The sequence below is a fragment of the Schistocerca gregaria genome, chromosome 2, assembly GCF_023897955.1.
Source record: "Schistocerca gregaria isolate iqSchGreg1 chromosome 2, iqSchGreg1.2, whole genome shotgun sequence".
Classification (NCBI taxonomy): domain Eukaryota; kingdom Metazoa; phylum Arthropoda; class Insecta; order Orthoptera; family Acrididae; genus Schistocerca; species Schistocerca gregaria.
In genome coordinates, this window is record NC_064921.1 from 441,571,351 (window position 1) to 441,595,955 (window position 24,605).

General features: G+C 43.9%; 1 protein-coding gene across 1 annotated transcript in view; it reads right to left on the reverse strand.

The window, feature by feature from the left end:
- LOC126336183 (uncharacterized) overlaps window positions 1–10,318 on the reverse strand; it is a 94,331-nt gene extending 84,013 nt beyond the window's left edge. The window contains exon 1 of the mRNA XM_049999689.1: window positions 10,210–10,318. Within this exon, the coding sequence (XP_049855646.1) occupies window positions 10,210–10,290 (81 nt within the window). The 5' untranslated portion in view covers window positions 10,291–10,318. The remainder of the gene's footprint in view (window positions 1–10,209) is intronic.
- Window positions 10,319–24,605: the final 14,287 nt, after the last annotated feature.

A 24,605-nucleotide genomic window follows, 5' to 3' on the forward strand; every position in this document is an offset into this window, starting at 1 on the left:
CTCTCCTGCGAACCTTGCTGAACTAGCACTCCTGAAACAAAGGATATTGCGGAGACATGGCTTAGCCACAGCCTTGGGGATGTTTCCACAATGAGATTTTCACTCTGCAGCGGAGTGTGAGCTGATATGAAACTTCCTGGCAGATTAAAACTGTGTGCCCGACCGAGACTCGAAATCGGGACCTTTGCCTTTCGCGGGCAAGTGCTCTACTATCTGAGCTACCGAACCACGACTCACGCCCGTTACTCACAGCTTTGCTTCTGCCAGTATTTCGTCTCCTACCTTCCTAAATTTACAGAAGCTCTCCTGCGAACCTTTCAGAACTAGAACTCCTGAAAGAAAGGATATTGCGGAGACATGGCTTAGCCACTGCCTGGGGGATGTTTCCAGAATGAGATTTTCACTCTGCAGCGGAGTGTGCGCTGATATGAAACTTCCTGGCAGATTAAAACTGTGTGCCCGACCGAGACTCGAACTCGGGACCTTTGCCTTTCGCGGGCAAGTGCTCTACCATCTGAGCTACCGAAGCACGACTCATGCCCGGTACTCAGATGGTAGAGCACTTGCCCGCGAAAGGCAAAGGTCCCGAGTTCGAGTCTCGGTCGGGCACACAGTTTTAATCTGCCAGGAAGTTTCATATCAGCGCACACTCCGCTGCAGAGTGAAAATCTCATTCTGGAAATTAAGAAATGTGCTGCGATAAAAAGTGAGAAATATATCATAGCTGTAGAAAACTGAATAAAGAAACTAAAAGTGAAAAAAGTAACGAATAAGTTATTAGATTCTACATATCTGCGAAGGAATATGATTAAATTACATCCCCGGGTACAAAGCTTTAGATTTTTACACAGTACACATATGAAACTATGAAAAACTCCACACGTTGTGCAACATTCGTTTTTACCACCTTCCTGAAAAGTGACTCTTCCTATGCTGATACAGATGGAAAACCTATGTCTGTGTAAGACGATAACTAAACTATATCTCTTTTTGTGACCTTTGAACAGATGTCGTCGAAGAAGATATAAGTATAGCTTCACACGCAACTTTCAATGAGATAAAAAAAAAAAAAAATCCACAGCCCAGATCGTAAGCTATATTCCTCCACAAATACAACGACAACCTGCCAAGGAAGAGGGTCTTTCCCATTGTACCACTTATCAGGACCCCTTACCGTTCCATTTAGAATATTCCTATATTCTTCACTAAGACTATTTATTGACACAACATGAGCGAGGTTGACTATCTGTCCCGTTCATCAGCATTTCCGTGACTCCCTTCCATGGCCCAAAAAACCTGTAACCAATCGTGCACCCTTCTTTCTATATGTTCAGTATGCCCTGTTAACCCTATCGGATATGGATTCCACACATCTGTGTAATATTCTAGGATGAGCTGCACCAGTGTTTTGAAGCCACCTCCTTTGTAGACGGATTTCACTTTCCTGGTATTCTACCAACCAGTAGAACTCTGCTACCTGAATTAAGTATGACTAAACTCACATGATAACTCCATTTTATACCCTTCAAATTGCTACACCCATGTGTGTGTTGACCGATTCCAGTTGTGAATCAACAATATTTAGCCATAGGATATAAAAGTCATTTCATTTTATGATGTGCACAAGTGTACGTCTCTGAACAGTTAAATCACTTGCAACAAAATTTATCTCAGTCACATTTTTTATGTGATGAAAATTATCTTACATGTTTCGATATTACATTATTTTCGAAGACTATAAAGAAATATGTACAAGGTATCACAAACTGGCAATGGTTACATAAACGTTACAATAAAACTGCTAAAGTTTGCCAAAAATTTGATCAAATTTTAAAAAATATATAAATAACCTTCTTACTAAATTTCTGTTGACTACATTGATGTGTGGGTACTTGTGCCTAGCCATATGCTGTGTACCACAGCCAGGTGCTTTATGCTATGTGATCTTAATAGAGGCCAGTAACAGGAGGGCGCTAGTGTAGCGATCAATCTGCCAATTACCTACAGACTTGCGCACAGCAATTTTTTTAAAAATTAAAAATATAAAAGAAGTTCCGCAGCAATCTTCAGACTAGTAAAATGTCTTTCACATATGCCCTACAAGTAGTTGCATTGTAAAATAATACACTGGAATTACAACGCAAACCGATAGAAGGCTTTGCTTATGAAGAAAATTACTATGTAGAGTTGCATCACAAACCAATAGATGGCGTTGCTTATGGTTACAAAATAAAGCATAACGTATGCAATCAATTCCAAACTCGTAATACATCTTACATTAAAATTATTTACAAAGGTATGTGTCACACTGTAAATGCTAAAATGCAGTGATAAAGAGAGTAATATTACTGTAGTTGGTATCTTACTTACGACCCATACAGGGCTGCAACCTCAGTGCAGACGTTGACTACAATATACAGCTTATCATGGGCACAATATGAACCTAACTGAATTACGTATAAACATTAAGAAACAATACAACATGCATGTATCCCAGTGCATGTGCATAAACCTCTGGATACATTTTTATGCAGCTCACAATTATTGAACTATATAAAATAAAATCGTCATAACTGCTGAACAGTCTGTGTTAGGACGTTCAAACTACTCGGGTAGCTGCAGGGCATGTTGGAATTAATATGCGCATGAATGGTTTGGTTTGGCGACGAATCCCACTTTCATTTTGATGGGTTTATCAGTAAGCAAGATTGGCGCATTTGGGGGACTGAGACTCCGCATTTCGCGATCGAGGGGTCTCTTCACTCTCAGTGGGTAACTGTGTGGTATGCAGTGTCCAGTCGTGAATAACTGGCGCGATATTCCTTGATGGCACAGTGACTCTGAACGGCACGTGAAGGTTTTGGAAGATGATTTCATCCCCACTGTTCAAAGCGATCCTGATTTCGTCAGGGTGCGGTTCATATAAGATGGAGCTCGACCCCATCAAAGCACGAGAGTGTTTCATGTCCTGGAGGAGCAATCTGGGGACTGCATTCTGGCTCTGGGGTACACGGAGACACTGGCATGGGATTCGATCGGCCGCCATATTCTCCGGATCTGAAAACATGGGACTGCTTTTTGTGAGGGTATACTGAAGACAGGGTGTAGGGCAACAATCCGAAAACCTTTTCTGAGCTGAGAAGAGCCATTCATGAGGTCATCGACAGATTCGATGTTTCGACACCTCAACGGGTCAGGCAGAATTTCGGTATTCGTCTGCGCCACATCATCGCCAATGATGGAAGGCACATAGAACATGTCATAACCTAAATCTGAATCCCTGCAGTGACGTTTACATGTTGAATAAAGTGTGTGCAAACCGTAGTTTGTAACTGATTTACGTTTTCATAATGTTCAATACCTGTCACTCTGAATGTACTGTTTTCCTTGTCTACATGAAAGAAAGAAGGAAGGTAAAAACAAATCATTATGAAGTGGTGCGGGAAGAAGAGGGGATTGGGGGGGGGGGGGGGAGAACAACGGCAAGAAGAGTGTTAGGATGAACTGAGAATGGATATGGGAGACGGGAGAGGGTATGGTAGCGCCTATAGCAATCTGGAAGAAGACTGGAACGAGGAAGGAAGGACGGAAGGGCTAAGAGGGATGGGGAGTGGTTGGGAAGCGAGAGGTAAATTGCAGAGGTTTTCAACAGAAAAGAAAGAAGGTGTGAGACAAACAAATTGTCATTTACACTTGTTATGCAATTATCTGCAGTACAACCATGGGTGGGTTCCCATCCCAAAATAGGTGACACTGGAAACAAGGATAGGGATAAGGTTAACCTTGGCACCATTTTAAAATCTTGTCAAGACCACGGTGAGTATTCATACACTATTTTTGTTCAAACAGTATTTTATTATAAGTATTTGCATCATCTGTGAAGAGTCTCAAGGTGTCAGTAAAATTGTCTGCTATGTCATCAATAGGCAACAAGAACAACAAGGGTCGCAATACAATTCCCTGGCACACGCTTCAGTTCGTTCTACGTCTGTTGGTGAACCCAGCCTAGACAACCTGCTGCATCCTCTGTTCCTACTTACATATCGTACCAAACAAAGACGATTGTCCCACAGTTTTGACTTCTACAGAAAGGTAAAACAGCTTCTAAAGCCGCCGGAGGGACCGAGCGTTTCTAGGCGCTTGAGTCTGGAGCCACGAGAACGCTATGGTCGCAGATTCGAATCCTGCCTCGGGCATGGATGTGTGTGATGTCCTTAGGTTAGTTAGTTTTAAGTAGTTCTAAGTTCTAGGGGACTCTCGCAGACGATTAAAACCATGGGGCCAAAACTACAAAAGTATCGTCCACATATCGCCAAAATACTGTTGGTTTATAAGTGACTGAGGCGATTGCTCGCTCCTCAAACTCTTCCATAAAAAGATTGGCCACCAGGGGAGAAAAAGTACTCTCCATAGTGACACCGTAAGACTGCTCACAAAATTCGTCGTTAATTAAAATATACATAGAGAAGAGGATGTGCTCAAACAGCGCTGTAATATCTGCTCCAAACCTATTGCCAATGGCCGGCCGGAGAGGCCTGCGTTTCTAGGCGCTACAGTCTGGAGCCGAGCGACCTCTACGGTCGCCGGTTCGAATCCTGCCTCGGGCATGGATGTGTGTGATGTCCTTAGGTTAGTTACATTTAATTATTTCTAAGTTCTAGGCGACTGATAACCTCAGAAGTTAAGTCGCATAGTGCTCAGAGCCATTTGAACCATTTTGAGCCTATTGCCAACGGAATGTAGTGAGTCCACAAGAGGTATATTTGTAAAAAGTGAAACCACATCAAAACTGACCAACAAGTCATTACTTTGCAGCTGCAATAACTTACGTCTGCTGATGAAATAAATAGAATTCTTTATGTGATGTGGACATTTTCCTACCATTAATTTGAGCAAAAACTCGCGAAGTCCTTAGCTACGTCGTAGGTGGCTGCCCCAATATTACTCACAAATGGACGTAATGGCACGTTATCCTTGTGGAACTTAGGCAATCCATACAGCATAGGTGGAGCTGAACCACTTGGTTTCAGTCTCTTAATTACCTCCTTTGGTAAGGAACTGTTGGTCAGATGTTCTGCTGTTTTCCGCACCACTCGGGTAGCAGGATCCTTATCGATCTTGCGATATGTTGAGTCGCTTAATGAAACATGGATCTTATTAATATAGTCCTCTCGTAGCATTAAAACTGTAGCATTACCTTTGTCCGATTTAAGTACCACTGTATCCCTGGTCTGCTAGCAAATTCCGGAGGGCTGCCCTCTCCATAGGCGATATTTTGCTCTTCGGCGGTGTAGTTCTTGTCAACACACAACAAGACTCCCGGCGCACTTCCTTAACTCAACCTGTAGGAAGATAGCGCATAGCTGCTTCAATGTAATGAAGTACAGTGAGACAAAATTAGTGGCCCATACGTCTAACTTTTGGAGGTCTATTATTAATGGATCCGTGGAAATACCACTGTCTGAAATAAGTCTCTTATTAATCGAGACGGCGGATTTGGATTGCATTCGGCATGGAATCCCGTCGTTGAAAAACTTCGTGCCCTTCGTAGTTGTTCTGTGATGGAACCGAATTGATATCGTTGCGGCGGGTTTTCACCACGGAGGGCGCTCAGCTTAGTAGAATCGAACGCGCTCATGTAGCGCACGCGCAACGCCAAGTCAATCCACCACGCATGTGCCGGTGCATTTTCGCCAGTATCACCTGAAGATGGCCAGAAAACTCTGTGCCGAAATATTGTGACAGGTCTTCCGAAATTTTGCAGAAGGTGTATGGAATTCTTTAAAAGAAACATATCGTCTCTGGGACTGGGGGAAACAAGAGACCTGTGACGCAATATAGCTTTTAGAAGGTACTGAGATAATTGTGAATGTCATGCGAAGAAACACAATGGAATTAAAGACATTACCTCCATTGGCCATTGGGAATGGGACAAACTGAAAATTTTTGCAGCACAGGGATTCGAACTCAGGCCTCCTGCTCACTAGGCAGATGCGCTGACTACAACGCCATCTGGACACAGACGTCACCACAGTCGCACTGACCACCCTAATACACCTAACCGTCAGACCCAAATTCTGAACTTATACCACACACTACTGATATAGTGCCCCCACTCATAAGCTTCATTACTCGCGGCATCTCGCCGATTCCCATGAGATTTCCAACTTACTGCGCATCTGCAATGAAGGGGGTATTGCCCGTCATCGCCTTAATTATGTATGTGGTGCTTATTCTTTCGGACCTGTCCGAAACAACAGACATCACATACATAAAATGAAGACGGGTTAGTGCCACGTCTGCGGCATCCGATGAGTCCACGTGCCTCCTGGATCGTAACAAAAGGCGATCACTTCAGAAAACTCAGCTTTTATTGGCTGGGTATGAGTTAGGCTAACGAGGCTTTCCAAAGCTGGGGACAGGTGTACACCGGCAGTCGTCTGTAACTGTAAGCTCCGTCAAACTTCAACGACCACAGATCGGCACGGAAGTGTAACACTGTGTGTCACAGGGATCGATGATTGAGCTGAAGGGTTCGGCCATCGAGAATAGTATACATCTCGTCAGTAAACAACCTCAGGTTGTGCTGTGTGCCGAGGGAGTGGGTAGCTGTTGAGGCGGAACGTGTCTTTTGCAGGTCGCCCCAGGAGAAGCTGCCGTACCTCAGTTACTTATAAGGCTTCAGCAAAACAGCTAAGCTAAGCTTACCCTTGCCGCTCGTGAGATCGAAGTGGCTCATGATTCAAGAAAGAAAAAATGTTTCAATGGGTCAGATGGACCCGTTCATCAAAGAGAGCTCCACAGACTATGGCTCCAGACTAATTAACAATCTATATAAAAATCATGGATAGTAGAGTCGTACAGCTGCATAGAAACGTATTTTTAGCTATTAAAATGGAAGTACTGAAGTTTGAAAATATGTTTCCTGCCCAACGTTCTGGAATGTACAAGTATTGGACTACACCAAATAAACAACGAGAAAAATGCATGCTTGAACGTAAATAGAGATGCTAGCCATATCTGCAGGGGCGCTACTGTATTTGACCATGAACGCCAACCCGTGCAATGCCCTCAGTACGTTTCAAGTGTTCTAACATTCTGTGTGGTGTCTGTCGTGTCTCCCTACCACTTTCGCGCAACGACGCTCTGAGCGTATTTTTTAGGGAATTGACTAGTTGGAACCTGGGACCTGTTGCTGGTAAGGAGTCGTCAGACCACACATGACATGTAGAGTTTAGAAGAGTTTACTGACACTAGTGATGATCTAACCAAATACTTAACGATTTCAGCGTCAGCTCCACTGCACTCCCTGTAAAAGAATCTTAATACTAACTAAATTTAGTGGAAGGGGTTTAAGACTTTCCTATTTTTAGTTAGCTGGTAAAATAACGTCGAAAAAGCAGTTAAGTTGACCATTGGAAATTTTATTCTACTCACAAAATATTGTTCATAAATTGCACTATTGATAAAAGGAAATGTTTTAATATAGGATGATGAAAACCAACTGCGTTCAACAAAAATGTGAACGAATATTCCCTGAATGGGTTTCCAAGTTCTACAATGGATCAAAGGATGACCTATGCCACATCACATCTATAATCTAGGTTTAAATTAAGTTTCACAAAAGAGTAAACTATCAAAATGGTCTACAGTGACCCTCAATTATCTTTAATTACTTATCTAACTTGTCATAAATTACAGTGGCTGATGTGGCTTCTCAATAATTATATAACAGAGAAATCATCGCGTTTCAGATTTTTACTTCACGTAGCAAATGTGAATACCATGAGCTTTAATTGACGATCGACACTAGTATTACGTGAAAAGGGCATGTAACAGATGAGACTTCTGCAGTTCTGAGGGACACCTTATTTGCTCAAAAATGCAGCATCGCGTGCGTTCATTACCTTGTTGGTGTTCGTCAGGGGGCAGCGGTTGGCCATCCAGTTTGCAACGTAACAGAGACACGAAAACGTCTCACTCTAAAACTTGGGGCTAGTGTGGCCCTTTTTGTGTTATTGTAAGATCTATACTGTTCTTCTGGAGGGCTCTAGCTTTTAACATGGCTGGCGGGTGGTCCTAGCGGTTAGCTGGCGGCGTGGGTGTCCGTCCCTTATCGTAGGGCCTTCTAGCTTAACACGGTTCTGCTCTCGGCTTCTGTTCTCGTTTCTCCCCTCGGAACTACGTCTGTCTCACGTTGGGAAGGTATGACATGCATTTAGGCATTCTTGTGTTAGTCTGTGGTATTCCATTTGCTCACTCGTTACTCGGATTACTTTGGTTAATTTAATGTCACGCTTTATTCAGAGCTATGTGACATACTACTGGATTTGCTAATCTTGTCAGGGTTTTCATGGAAGATGTTGGACTTGCCTGACACCTTACACTGTTAGTTTGGTCGGAAACGTTGTTCTTTGTAGTTGTTAGTGCATTATGTTGGAGCCAAGTGAATTCGAACGTGAGAAAATTGTTAGTGCTACATAACCAAGGTATCCGATGTATTCGGTGTTTCAGCACGTACCATATCAAAGATTTCGAATATATCACATACAGGGAAGGCGGAGAGACATCAGACACTAAGCCCCAAGGCGGACGGAACAGTAAGTTTATTGGTCGTGACAGACGGCAACTGAAGAGGATTGTGACGAAAAATATGAGGACGACAGCTGCAAAAGGCACTATAGAACTGTCGTACCTGTAAACATGAACACCAAACCACATGAAGCCTGGTACTATAGGGCGAAATAGAATTCCAAAACTACTCATTAGTAATACCAATTCCCACAATGATGATGAAGATATAAAAACGTCGACTACCATTACTCCGCGGAAGCTCTGTAGAAGTATATCTGAGAAGGCCGCGCCAAAAATCGCGATTTAGTGGCGGGAGGGGAGGGAAGTATTGAATCTCAGTTCCTATTTGAGCTATGAACATGGTGTAAAACGATTTTTGTTTAGTACGGACCAGCAGCCGTTTGCGTTGCCATTCGAGCATTTGTCTTATTGCAGCTATGTTACAGTGTATTGAGCAAAGTCTGATAAGTCGAACCGGGGCTGACACCCAGGGAAATTGTGTGAATTGATTAATTCCTTTTCCAAAATATTTTAATGAGGATGAAGTTAATGCTTTTCTAATGCTATCATGTGTACGTGTGCAGTTCGGGTTTTATGTGGAAGAACGTGGAAAATACGTTTTTCTGGGAGGTTTTTAAAGCGCGCCTCATATACAGGGTGAGTCACCTACACTCCTGGAAATTGAAATAAGAACACCGTGAATTCATTGTCCCAGGAAGGGGAAACTCTATTAACACATTCCTGGGGTCAGATACATAACATGACCACATTGACAGAACCACAGGCATATAGACACAGGCAACAGAGCATGCGCAATGTCGGCACTAGTACAGTGTATATCCACCTTTCGCAGCAATGCAGGCTGCTATTCTCCCATGGAGACGATCGTAGAGATGCTGGATGTAGTCCTGTGGAACGGCTTGCCATGCCATTTCCACCAGGCGCCTCAGTTGGACCAGCGTTCGTGCTGGACGTGCAGACCGCGTGAGACGACGCTTCATCCAGTCCCAAACATGCTCAATGGGGGACAGATCCGGAGATCTTGCTGGCCAGGTTAGTTGACTTATACCTTCTAGAGCACGTTGGGTGGCACGGGATACATGCGGACGTGCATTGTCCTGTTGGAACAGCAAGTTCCCTTGCCGGTCTAGGAATGGTAGAACGATGGGTTCGATGACTGTTTGGATGTACCGTGCACTATTCAGTGTCCCCTCGACGATCACCAGAGGTGTACGGCCAGTGTAGGAGATCGCTCCCCACACCATGATGCCAGGTGTTGGCCCTGTGTGCGTCGGTCGTATGCAGTCCTGATTGTGGCGCTCATCTGCACGGCGTCATGTCACAGTTCGTGCGGCTCTCCCCCTTCGGAGGCTCGAGTCCTCCCTCGCGCATGGATGCGGGTGTTGTCCTTAGCGTAAGTTAAAGTTTGATTAAGTAGTATGTAAGCTTAGGGACTGATGACCTCAGCAGTTTGGTCCCATAGATCTTATTACAAATTTCAATTTCAGGGTGTTAAGAAGACACGTGCCGCACGGAACTATGCCACAGTGTTGTGGTGTCATGCGGCAATAAACTAAAGAACAGACTGTGAGCCAGTTAGTCTCACAGAGAGGGCAGCGGAGAGCATGCACTTACCCCAGTCCTGATATCCGCCACCACGATGATGCCTCTGCAGAGCGCCCAGACCACCACCACCAGCAGCTTCAGAGACCCCATTGAGCAGACTAGCGGTGCCGTGCGAATGGTAGCCAGTTTACATATGGCGTCTTATCTGACGCTCTGACGCAAGGCATACGTTTACCTCTTCCACCTAGATATCTGTTGTCCTTCATAGTGACAAAGTCGACGATTATGCTATACTACTGACAAGGCTAACAAGTGAAATGTAAGTATTTAAGGCAAACAGGTGTTCAGCTGCACCACACAGCCTTAAGGTTTCAGAAAGGCATTTTATGCACTTTGACAATTTTACCATTTTCTTGCCAACATAACAATCTGCTCCTATGATCTGATATTCTCTGATATTTGAAGCACTTTCTGACCAGCAAAAGAAACTGTAGTCAAGATAATACGCAGTTCAGCCGCAATAATTTCAGCACGCACCTATGTTTCCCGTGATTGTGCAACAACCATACATAGACGGCAAGAGGCAGCAATAGCAGTGGAGGGTATATGAAGCATAGGGGGAGGACGCGGAAAACAATGCAGTCGTCGTCGTAATGCGGAAATGGAGAAATTTATCTTACGTCCACATGGCCATGAACATTGTTCTTGGGCCAAGGGATGAAGCATTTCCGAAACGGCTTAGTTTGTAACTGTTCGCGTGCCGCCATGCTTAAAATATGCCATGCATGGTAAAATAGTGCTTTCCAAAGCCGGCGCTAAGGCAATTTTGGCGCTCAGTGGGCCACAGATGACATGGGAAAGCGAGGGCGTGAAGAATTGTACGAGCGAATAGATATGCAAGTGAAACTTCCTGGCAGATTAAAACTGTGTGACGGACCAAGACTCGAACTCGGGACGTTGCCTTTAGCGGGAAAGTGTCCTACCATCTGAGCCACCCAAGCGCGACTCTCAACTCGTCCTTACAGCTTCAATTGCCCGCATCTCGTGGTCGTGCGGTAGCGTTCTCGCTTCCCACGCCCGGGTTCCCAGGTTCGATTCCCGGCGGGGTCAGGGATTTTCTCTGCCTCGTGATGGCTGGGTGTTGTGTGATGTCCTTAGGTTAGTTAGGTTTAAGTAGTTCTAAGTTCTAGGGGACTGATGACCATAGATGTTAAGTCTCATAGTGCTCAGAGCCATTTGAACTATTTGAACAGCTTGAATTCTGTCAGTACCTCGTCTCCTACCTTCCAAACTTCACACAAGCTCTTCTGCCAATCTTGCAGAACTACCACCCCTGGAAGAAAGGATGTTGCGGAGACATGGCTTAGCCATAGCCTGGGGGATTTTTACAGACTGAGATTTACACTGTGCAGAGAGTTCGAGTCTCGGTCTGGCACACAGTTTTAATCTGCCAGGAAGTTTCATATCACCACACACTCCGCTGCAATGTGAAAATCTAATTCTAGATATGCAACTGCTGATGAACAATGGGGCTACGAAGATTGTCTTCACAACGACCATTCCGCTAACGTAGGTCCGCGAAAAAGCGCCTGGTTCACGCAACGATGATGACTGCAGTTCGCCAGCGACAGAGGCTGGAATTTGTACGCCAGTAAAGCAACTGGACGTCCACTAATTTGCGAAAAGTGGCCTTTTCAGATGAATCACGTTCTATGCTCCGTCTGACAGATGGTCGTTTGCTTCTACGGCGTGAAGCCACTGAAGGCAAACTTCCAGCAACAATCGTCGGAAGTGTCCTGCTGGAGGAACGAATGTTATGGTCTGGGGACTCTTTTCATGGATGATTTCTTGATTATGGAAGACACAATGGATCGACACAAATGTGCTTCTATCGTTGGGGACCATTTCCAACCCCCGATGGCATCTAACAGCAGTGTACGTGCGTGATTGGAAGAGCACCAGGATGAGTTTACTGTTCTCGTCTGGCGACTAAACTCCGCGGATTTAAATCCAACCGAGTATCTGTATTACCACCCAGATTGGTCTGAGAATCCTAGACCAGTTGACCATGGCACTTGAGTGACCATAGCTCGACATCCCTGTCGGCACCTTACAGAACGTAACTCACTCTCTTCGTACATGTTCTCGAACGCTCCACGTAGCATTGGTTTATTAAACAGACTTTTGCCTGGTGGTCTCTTTAATGTTCCTTTATCATTTTTGTCTTTTAATGAGCAAACGTTAGAGTTTTTTGTGATATGTTATAGTACAGCATCACCGGTTTTTTGCGGTCTAACTGTGTTGGTGAGGCAGTAAATTTATCCACAGAGCAGTGACACTGCGTCACTGCAATACACTTTGGAGGTGCGGCGGTGGGACTTGTAGTCCCGTACCACCCTCTGACGGTGACAGTACTTCTCTTGATGCATCAGAGCGTGTCTTAACAACCGGTCCCTTCTTCACGTCAAATTGTGCCACAAACTCCTCTTCTCCCCAATTCTATTTATGTGGCTCAAATACTCATTATGAATGAGAGAGACAGACTATCTCTGACTTTTGATATAAAAGCTCTGTGCATAGAATGTGGAACATTACGTCTACAAGGGACTTACTTACTTCCGATTTAGAATTGCGGAGAATAGATTCGCAGTGGAATTGTAACTAGCGTCTTTGTTGTAAACTGCCTTCCTGAATTGTTGTTGTGGTCTTCAGTGATGAGACTGGTTCGATGCAGCTCTCCATGCTACTCTGTCCTGTGCAAGCTTCTTCATCTCCCAGTACCTACTGCAACATACATCCTTCAGAATCTGCTTAGTGTATTCATCTCTTGGTCTCCCTCTACGATTTTTACCCTCCACGCTGCCCTCCAATACTAAACTGGTGATCCCTCAGGACGTGTCCTACCAACCGATTCCTTCTTCTAGTCAATTTGTGCCACAAACTCCTCTTCTCCCCAGTTCTATTCAATACTTCCTCATTAGTTATGTGATCTACCCACTTAACCTCCAGCATTCTTCTGTAGCACCACATTTCGAAAGCTTCTATTCTCTTCGTGTCCAAACTATTTATCGTCCAAGTTTCACTTCCATACATGGCTACACTCCATATAAGTACTTTCAGAAATGACTTCCTGACACATAAATCTATACTCGATGTTAACAAATTTCTCTTCTTCAGAAACGCTTTCCTTGCCATTGCCAGTCTACATTTTATATCCTCTCTACTTCGACCATCATCAGTTATTTTGCTCCCCAAATAGCAAAACTCCTTTACTACTCTAAGTGTCTCATTTCCTAATCTAATTCCCTCAGCATCACCCGACTTAATTCGACTACATTCCATTATCCTCGTTTTGCTTTTGTTGATGTTCATTTTATACCCTCCTTTCAAGACACTATCCATTCCGTTCAAAGTCTTCTCCACGGATTTTAATACCTACTCCAAATTTTTCTTTTGTTTCCTTTACTGCTTGCTCAATATAGAGATTGAATAACATCGGGGAGAGACTATAACCCTGTCTCACTCCCTTCCCAAACACTGCTTCCCTCTCATGTCCTTCGACTCTTATAACTGCCATCTGGCTTCTGTACAAATTGTAAATAGCCTTTCGCTTACTTTGGGATATGAATTATTATATTCTCCTTGAAGTCTGAGGGTATTTCGCCTGTCTTGTACATCTTGCTCACCAGATGGTAGAGTTTTGTCAGGACTGGCTCTCCCAAGGCCGTCAATAGTTCCAATGGAATGTTGTCTACTCTGGGGGCCTTGTTTCGACTCAGGTCTTTCAGTGCTCTGTCAAACTACACGCAGTATCGTATCTCCCATTTCATCTTCATCTACATCCTCTTCCAATTCCATAATATTGTCCTCAAGTACATCGCGCTTGTATAGAACCTCTATATACTCCTTCCACCCTTCTGCTTTCTCTTCTTTCCTTAAAACTGGGTTTCAATCTGAGCTCTTGGTGTTCATACAAGTGGTTCTCTTATCTCCAAAGGTCTCTTTAATTTTCCTGTAGGCAGTATCTATCTTACCCCTAGTGAGATCAGCCTCTACATCCTTACATTTGTCCTCTAGCCATCCCTGCTTAGCCATTTTGCACTTACTGTCGATTTCATTTTTGAGACGTCTGTATTCCTTTTGGCCTGCTTCATTTACTGCATTTTTATATTTTCTCCTTTCATCAATTAAATTCAATATTTATTCTGTTACCCAAGGATTTCTACTAGCCTTTGTCTTTTTACCTACTTGATCCTCTGCTGCCTTCACTACTTCATCCCTCAAAGCTACCCATTCTTCTTCTACTATACTTCTTTCCCCCATTCCTGTCAATTGCTCCCTTATGCTCTCCCTGAAACTCTGTACAACCTCTGGTTCTTTCAGTTTATCCAGGTCCCAGCTCTTTAAATTTCCACCTTTTTGCTGTTTCTTCAGTTTTAATTTACAGGTCATAACCAATAGATTGTGGTCAGAGTCAACATCTGACCCTGCAAATGTCTTACAACTTAAAACCTGGTTCCTAAATCTCTGTCTTACCATTATATAATCTATCTGATACATTTTAGTACCTCCAGGCTTCTTCCATGTATACAGCCTTCTTGTATGCTTTTGAACCAAGTGTTAGCTATTATGAAGTTGTGCTCTGTGCAAAATTCTACCAGGTGGCTTCCTCTTTCATTTCTTTGCCCCAGTCCATATTCACCTACTACGTTTCCTTCTCTCCCTTTTCCTACTACCGAATTCCAGTCACCCATGACTATTAGATTTTCATCTCCCTTCACTATCTGAATAATTTCTTTTATTTTATCATACATTTCTTCAATTTCTTCGTCATCTGCAGAGGTAGTTGGCATATAAACTTGTACTACTGTAGTAGGTGTGGGCTTCGTATCTACCTTGGCCACAATAATGCGTTCACTATGCTGTTTGTAGTAGCTTACCCGCATTCCTATGTTCCTATTCATTATTAAACCTACTCCTGCATTACCCCTATTTGATTTTGTGTTTATAACCCTGTAGTCCCCTGAACATAGGTCTTGTTCCTCCTGCCACCGAACTTCACTAGTTCCCACTATATCTAACTTTAACCTGTCCATTTACCTTTTTAAATTTTCTAACCTACCTGCCCGATTAAGGGATCTGACATTCCACACTCCAATCCGTAGAACGCCAGTTTTCTTTCTCCTGATAACGACATCCTCTTGAGTAGTCCCCGCCCGGAGATCCGAATGGGGGGCTATTTTACCTCCGGAATATTTTACCCAAGAGGACGCCATCATCATTTAATCATACGGTAAAGCTGCATGCCCTCGGGAAAAATTACGGCCGTAGTTTCCCCTCGCTTTCAGCCGTTTGCATTACCAGCACAGCAAGGCCGTTTTGGTTATTATTACAAGGCCAGATCAGTTAATCATCCAGACTGTTGCCCCTGGAATCACTGAAAATGCTGCTGCCCCTCTTCAGGAACCATACATTTTTCTGGCCTCTCAACAGATACCCCTCCGTTGTGGTGGCACCTACGGTTCGGCTATATGTATCACTGAGGCACGCAAGCCTCCCCACCAACGGCAAGGTCCGTGGTTCATGGAGGGAGGCCTTCCTGAATACCGAATGTAATTTCGTGAACTGTGACATTTCATCTCATACAAGGGGATGATGTATACTGGAAAGTGGATAGAAAAATGGTTTATGCAAAATTAAAGTTTCATTAATGGAAAATGCACTTTCAATTCTCTGGTTATTTTAACATCTACCATGTTCGTGGCTCGGAATACTTTTTGGTGTTTCGTCACTCGTAGGGAACTTTACATTCTGGAAAATCATTAGAGCCTGTACCACGGTCGTTTATGCTTTATTTTCAGGGATTAAATTCTGGACTTTATAGAAACTGATACATAACTGGGTACTGATTCCCATGCTGCAGAGCGATTACGTCATAGCACCCACGACAGCTTCCCCACGGCGTAAGATTGTGCCTCTGAATATTTTAAGAATTTTCGGATTCGACGAACTCCAGGATTCTGCGGAGGCAAAGAGATTTTATTCCAGTTAGAGTAATTAATTTCATACACCGAAGAGGGTGAGATATTTGTGTAAGAATATTGGGGAAGCGACTTCTCTCGCCCAAGAGGGGGGGGGGGGGGGGGGGGAAGAAGAGAAAATGATCAAATGTTGGCAATTTCGGGTGTTTAATGCCGATAAGAGGACCGTAAATCCCGTAGCTTCAGGGGAGCTTTGCCAAGGAATTGGACTGATGCACTGTTTATAAGCTTTGTATCAGGTTATATTCAAGGAGAAGGTGCACTATGGGCAAGCGATGCATGCGAATCTAGACAGACGCACGATGACTTTGAACAACCGAACTTAGCAAAACACTAGTCGCATGAAATTCAACAGAGCTTGCGACAAGAAGTGTTTTACTCTGACCAATTGTCATTCAAACAAAGCAGAGAATTGAACATACCTTTTCCATCCATGAAACTGTAATTTTCCATAAACGAATTTACTATCCACATTGCAGCATCCATCATCCTCTTGTATGAGTTGAAATGTTGTCACAGCTTGCTAAATTATATTCGGTACTTAAGATGGCAGCTTACAATAATGCTGATAATTACAATTCCACTGGGATCCTACTATCAATCAGAAATAAGTTAAGTCCATTGCACCCATAATGTTCCACATTTTACCCACAAGGTTTTTGTATCGCCAGTCAGAAATAATGTATCTCTCGCAGTCGTAATGAGTGTTTGAGCCACATAAATTACTTGTGCGGACGCAGTCACTGCCCTGTAAATGTATTTACTGCCTCACCAGCACAGATAGACTGCAATAGATCGGTGATGCTGTGTTGTAACATATCACAAAAAAAGAAAAACACAGTGAAACATGACATTTTGCCTATATTTAATTCGTATGCAAGTGAAACAATTTGGTTACATAGTGATCGTGTGCTCTGAGTCAGCTGTAGTGCGCTGTCGAAAGCATCAATCATTTTCATCTTAGTGATGCTTTGCATAAACCAAAATAACACGATGAAGCATGTCTATATCTACTACCACATAATAATGCGTACTAGCCAAATTCATATGATCTCAAGGCAAAAAGGTGTGTAATTAATTACAAAAGAAAAAGGATAATACTCTCATATTACATATACAGCGAAGTCAGAAATAAAGGCCACAAAAAGCATTATATGTCAGAAATGAATGCCATACCAGTAATGATTGAAGTTTGTTTCCAAGACGGTCATATCTGCGCAAAATAGAAAAGTCACTGTTCCACCAAATGATTTAATATGTGTTATGTGATCAAGTCTTTTACTCTTTTTAGTGTGTATTGTTTTCATTTATACCGTGTAATCATGTGCTCTGCGACGAATTCTATATGGTCTGTTACACACCAATAAAAACTTATGCGGTCGCAGGTTCGAATCCTGCCTCGGGTGTGTGTGATGTGCTTAGGTTTAAGTTGTTCTAAGTTCTAGCGAACTGATGACCTCAGATGTTAAGTCCCATAGTACTCAGAGCCATTTGAACCATTTGAAAAACTTGTGATTTAGATGCTTATTTTTGTGTGATGAAGAAAGGGATTTCACAAGTACTTTCTGACCAATGTATAACTTCTTCATGTTTATGTTAGCTGTTAACTGTTAGTGATGTCGTAAGCGTGAATTAGGAAATGGTGCAAGCTCTCTGATGCGGTCTAGTGGCTGCTCGTTCTTAAACAAAAGTAAGAGCGATAATGAAGTATAATCATGAGGCAATTCGTTAAAAATGTTCTGAAATATTTGTATATGCTGTCCCAAAACTGATGTTGGCGGTGACAATATAATCTGCAAAGTTTACTGATTTCGCACGCCATGCGTGCAAAAGGGTTAGCTTGTGGACAACAGAGAGAGATAAATATTGGTTTAATTATGTGATTTCTTAAAGTTCTTGCCCTGAAGCGTGACCGAAACTGGGGACCAACGTCCGAAATTGTCTTGTCAACATGTCCTACTTGTCGTAGGAAATACTTTAGGAATGCATGTGATCAGTTTTACCAATGGCTCTTCGCAACGGGGGTGAGTAAGACAAATTTAGAATTTAGCTCTATGAAGTTAACTGCATGAAAATACATCCTGATTTCTTGCGAGTTGGCCTTGAAGATCTATAGTGGCTAATTATTTTAACTTCATAGGAATGATGGGAAATACTGGAGCATGGTACGTAATTGTAGATGGTTTTGCCATTGACAAAATTTACATAGAGATAAAGCTTTTCTGGTTTTATTTTCCATGTCATTGAAGTAGCGTGTTCTGAAGAGTTTGTTGAAACAATTACGTGCTCAAAAATGAGCGTAACTGGCAGCGTGTACCAAATGATTTTCTTATGAAGTCATAAGAAGTATGTAAGAGCGAAACGGAATTGTTGGTAGTACGTCACTTAAGTTGAATGCAGCTTTACTAATCACAGATATGCGGCTACCTGAGTCAACAGCGGAAATAAACACGTATCAATGGATGTGCGACAGCATTCTGCGTGTTGCTTGATCCCTGTAATAAAATATCTCGTATGTCTTCATGAGGTACGAAATTAACTGTTTTGTAGCGATGTCTTCAGTCCTGTCTATAATGTCGTCAGCTACTAGCGTTGCGAGTCATTGCTGTATGTTATTTCCACGCCCCTGATTGTCGGCTAGGTTAGGCAGCCTCACCTCAACTGTCTCAACGTGTCGGGGCGGGTTTGACATCACAGCTTTTTGCCAATGTTGACTATTTTATTGTCTATAACTGTTTTGATAATATTGCCTATTTTGACAGCTGCCTCCGTATTTCCTGTTTTGTAGTGAGTTCTGTGAGCTCGATTTATCAGAATTGCATCTGTCAGATTATGAGTTGTGCCTGTACATTTTCTCGTTGAAGTATTATTTCTGCGCATTTTTATAGTCAATTCTCTGTCGATTACCATGCCATGAAAGCTACTACGGAAAAGGCCTCTGCCGCGATGATTGTTCCAGTCTTGCCAGTGTGAAACATATGGATGATGCCTGTTGTGTCCTCTGACGTTGTCTCTGTGATAATGAGTTTTGCGAGAGCGTTCGTCGTTTCTATGATCGTACGGCGGAAACGAATATCGCGAATGCTGGCTACTGTTAGCACGCTTTCTTGTGATAGAGTTGTCGGTGTCTCGTTCCAGGTCTTGTAGCAAACACTGGAGAGCTTTGAGGTCATCCTTGCATCTTCCTGCTTACATCGCGTGACGCAAATGCGACATCATTTTTTTTTTAAGCAAATGCGGATCAACTCAGACGGACTGTACGGTTTTGTAAGACATTGGTTTTTACGTAAAATGTCCTCAGAATTATTGACTTATTCATCGTTATTATATCTGTGACTGTAAAAAAAAAGTTGAAGAAAAAAAGAAAAAAATTGATCCAAGCAGGCTTGGAGGTGGATGTTGTTGCTAAAAATTTCGACTTTACAAACAGCGTAAAAGTGCGTATTGTCGAAATTGTGGTTGCGGTGAGAGCTGGATTCTTTCAAAGGTGATATTAAGATCGTCATGACGTTCTGTGAAATGCGAGACTACTGCACTAGGTTCGGAGGTACACTCCTGGAAATTGAAATAAGAACACCGTGAATTCATTGTCCCAGGAAGGGGAAACTTTATTGACACATTCCTGGGGTCAGATACATCACATGATCACACTGACAGAACCACAGGCACATAGACACAGGCAACAGAGCATGCACAATGTCGGCACTAGTACAGTGTATATCCACCTTTCGCAGCAATGCAGGCTGCTATTCTCCCATGGAGACGATCGTAGAGATGCTGGATGTAGTCTTGTGGAACGGCTTGCCATGCCATTTCCACCTGGCGCCTCAGTTGGACCAGCGTTCGTGCTGGACGTGCAGACCGCGTGAGACGACGCTTCATCCAGTCCCAAACATGCTCAATGGGGGACAGATCCGGAGATCTTGCTGGCCAGGGTAGTTGACTTACACCTTCTAGAGCACGTTGGGTGGCACGGGATACATGCGGACGTGCATTGTCCTGTTGGAACAGCAAGTTCCCTGGCCGGTCTAGGAATGGTAGAACGAAGGGTTCGATGACTGTTTGGATGTACCGTGCACTATTCAGTGTCCCCTCGACGATCACCAGAGGTGTACGGCCAGTGTAGGAGATCGTTCCCCACACCATGATGCCGGGTGTTGGCCCTGTGTGCCTCGGTCGTATGCAGTCCTGATTGTGGCGCTCACCTGCACGGCGCCAAACACGCATACGACCATCATTGGCACCAAGGCAGAAGCGACTCTCATCGCTGAAGACGACACGTCTCCATTCGTCCCTCCATTCACGCCTGTCGCGACACCACTGGAGGCGGGCTGCACGATGTTGGGGCGTGAGCGGAAGACGGCCTAACAGTGTGCGGGACCGTAGCCCAGCTTCGTGGAGACGGTTGCGAATGGTCCTCGCCGTTACCCCAGGGGCAACAGTGTCCCTAATTTGCTGGGAAGTGGCGGTGCGGTCCCCTACGGCACTGCGTAGGATCCTACGGTCTTGGCGTGCATCCGTGCGTCGCTGCGGTCCGGTCCCAGGTCGACGGGCACGTGCACCTTCCGCCGACCACTGGCGACAACATCGATGTACTGTGGAGACCTCACGCCCCACGTGTTGAGCAATTCGGCGGTACGTCCACCCGGCCTCCCGCATGCCCACTATACGCCCTCGCTCAAAGTCCGTCAACTGCACATACGGTTCACGTCCACGCTGTCGCGGCATGCTACCAGTGTTAAAGACTACGATGGAGCTACGTATGCCACGGCAAACTGGCTGACACTGACGGCGGCGGTGCACAAATGCTGCGCAGCTAGCGCCATTCGACGGCCAAACCGCGGTTCCTGGTGTGTCCGTTGTGCCGTGCGTGTGATCATTGCTTGTACAGCCCTCTCGCAGTGTCCGGAGCAAGTATGGTGGGTCTGACACACCGGTGTCAATGTGTTCTTTTTTCCATTTCCAGGAGTGTATTCATTTTTGAAAGCAACTCTTCCTTGTCGTTGTGTTGGGCAGTTTTTGAATTATTTTGTTCAGTATCAAGGCTGCGCAGCTTGGCCTCATACCTCGTAATAACAGCTTGTAAGTAATTTGTAATGTCTTGTCGGATGTGTAGAGAAAGGTTTTGCCGTTTTTCCCCTATTTTCTTCATATCTTTACTTACACTGATAAGCCAAATCATAATGACCACTGCCTATCACGACGCTGGATGCCACCCGGTGGCGTTGTGGGCACGTGACGCGGTAACATAAGTGTGTAAGTAGAGCAGACACGGACGGAGAATCACCCTAGGGTAGATATGGGCTGAAGTCGGGGATATCAGCTGAGATAAGCAGTTTGGCAAAGGGCAGATTATTATTACGCAGAGCCTGTGAACGAGTATCCCGAAAACGGCGAAGCTAGTCGAACGTTCACGTGCTACTGTCGTGAACATCTACGGTAAGAGAAAGGAAGACCGTGAAATTACCATTAGGCGCTAAATGATTGGATGTCCACGACCCTTGACAGTAAGTGGGTTTCGGAGGCTTCTCTGCTCTGTGAAATAGGATAGATGGAGATCTGCGGCATCTCCGTCGAAAGAGCGCAATGCTGGTGCACGCACAAGTGCTTCGGAGTACATGTTAAAAAATATATCACCTCAACCACTTGTTTATAGTGTAAAACACTAAAAGTGATACGTTTCGGAAGTCAGGCTTCCATCATCAGAATAATAAAAAGTAAAAGAACCTGTTAAAACTCGTTAAAATGGAGCATGCACCAGGCACAATAAAACAGATAATAAAATTAAAGCATCGTGGCTACTTCCCTTGTTGCAGCCGTGTCTTCCAAGGTGCATCTCCACATAGTCGTCAAAATATAAAAAACTCTAAAATTGTGTCGCCTATGGTGTTCAATATCTAACCACATGGCTCGCTCCTCTATCGTCGTAAACCGCCCGTGCGTCTTCGTTGATACCACACACGACACTAAAACGCGAGTGAGCTCACGTGCAAGTAAACAAGGGAGTCACAGAGATGTCTATACAAACAGATAACGTATACATGTTCCAAGGACCTCACGAAATGATGGTATCCTAAAACATGGCTCTGAACACTATGGGACTTACCATCTATGGTCTTCAGTCCCCTACAACTTAGAACTACTTAAACCTAACTAACCTAAGGACAGCACACAACACCCAGTCATCACGAGGCGGAGAAAATCCCTAACCCCGCCGGGAAAATTTCATTGATGGTATTCTACCAATTGCTAAAAATGTAGTTACTAAAAGAAACCAGTGAAATATTTGAAAAAGTTATTTGTATCACCAGTTAGCTGTTCATTCAGTGTGTTCTGATTATCCACGCTATGTTTCGTAATTTACAGCTGTTCTAGTAGATCCAGCTTTTTGCCTTTGTCCTGTCTATGTAAAATAACGAGATCCTGATCAATTCCCAAAATGGGGTGTCCCGTTTCCCAAATACGCGTGGCTACAGCTGACTTTACGAAATTATTCAACCGGAAAGCATCACTATGTTCTTTGTAACTTACTTTAAAGGACCTACAAGTTTGGCCTACATAGCTTACCTTGCACGTGTTACACTGAATTTTATAGACCCCAGCCCTCTCATATTTATCACTTTCCTGCTGCAAATTATTTCTTAGTTTAAACCGCAGCGTATTATTGGTCTGAAAAGCGGTTTTCGACAATAGATGAGAGAGCCGTGTGGTTAGATGTTCAACACCATAGGCGACACCATTTTAGAGTTTTTTTTTATATTTTGACGACTATGTGGAGATGCACCTTGAAAGTCACGGCTGCAACAAGGGACGTAGCCACGATGTTTCAATTTCATTATCAATTTTATTGATGTCTGGTGCATGTACCATTTTAGAGAGTTTTAACAGGTTCTTTTACTTTTTATTATTCTGATGATGGTAGCTTGACTTCAGAAATGCGTCAGTCTTAGTGTTTTACACTATAAAAAGTGGTTGACCCCATACATTTTTTAACATTGACATTCACAAGCACGACCTCTCATCCAGTATGCATAAAATCAAAGCTTCGAGTACACCGGTCATCGTACAATGTAGAACATGGAGCTCCGTTGCAAACCACCCCTACGTGTTCATATCGTCAATAAGGATAGCAGCTGACATGGGGCCATCGGCATTACACTGTCGACCAATGGAAACGTCTCGGCTGTTGGGGTGAATCACTTGTTTCCTACACTAGGTCGATCGTCATCTCCATAAACGCCGTCATCGAGGTGAACGTTGGCTCAAAACGTGCAGCGCGCTACGAACGCAGGCTGGTACGAGCAGTACATGCTGTGGGAGACTTCTCCTGCTCTTTCAGGGGGCCAGTGGTAACAAACGAAGACACAGTGACAGCTGCAAACTATATGCATCCCTTCGTGGTTGATGTCTTCCCCGACGGCGATGTCATCTCTCAGCAGTGTGATTGTCCATGTCTAGAATCGTGATACAGTGGTTTGAGGACCATTATAGTGAACTCACGTGGAAGTCCCGGTGCCTAAATTCGCCTGATGTAAATCATACAGAGCCCACCTGGGTCACTGTCAGGTACCATCACGGGATACATCTACATCTACATCTAAATCTACCTCTACATACATACTCCGCAATCCACCATACGGTGCGTGGCGGAGGGTACCTCGTACCACAACTAGTATCTTCTCTCCCTGTTTCACTCTCAAACAGAACGAAGCAAAAATTACTGCCTATATGCCTCTGTACGAGCAAGTTGGCGGCAGTAAAATTGTGCTGCAGTCAGCCTCAAATGCTGGTTCTCTAAATTTTCTCAGTAATGATTCACGAAAAGAACGTCTCCTTTCCTCTAGAGACTCCCACCCGAGTTCCTGAAGCATTTCCGTCAAACTCGATTGATGATCAAACCTGCCAGTAACAAATCTAGCAGCCCGCCTCTGAATTGCTTCTATGTCCTCCCTCAATTCGACCTGATAAGGATCCCAAACGCTCGAGCAGTACTCAGTAATAGGTCGTATTAGTGTTTTATAAGCGGTCTCCTTTACAGATGAAGCACATCTTCGAAAATTCTGCCAATGAACCGAAGACGACTATCCGCCTTCCGCACAACTGCCATTACATGCTTGTCCCACCTCATATCGCTCTGCAATGTTACGCCCAAATATTTAATCTACGTGACTGTGTCAGGCACTACACTACTAATGGAGTATTCAAACATTACGTGATTCTCTTTCCTATTCATCTGATATATATATATATATATATATATATATATATATATATATAGAGAGAGAGAGAGAGAGAGAGAGAGAGAGAGAGAGAGAGAGAGAGAGAGAGTTAGCTGCCATTCTTTACACCAATCACAAATCCTGTCCAAGTCTTCTTGTGTCCCCCTACAGTCACTCAACTATGACACCTTCCCGTACACCACAG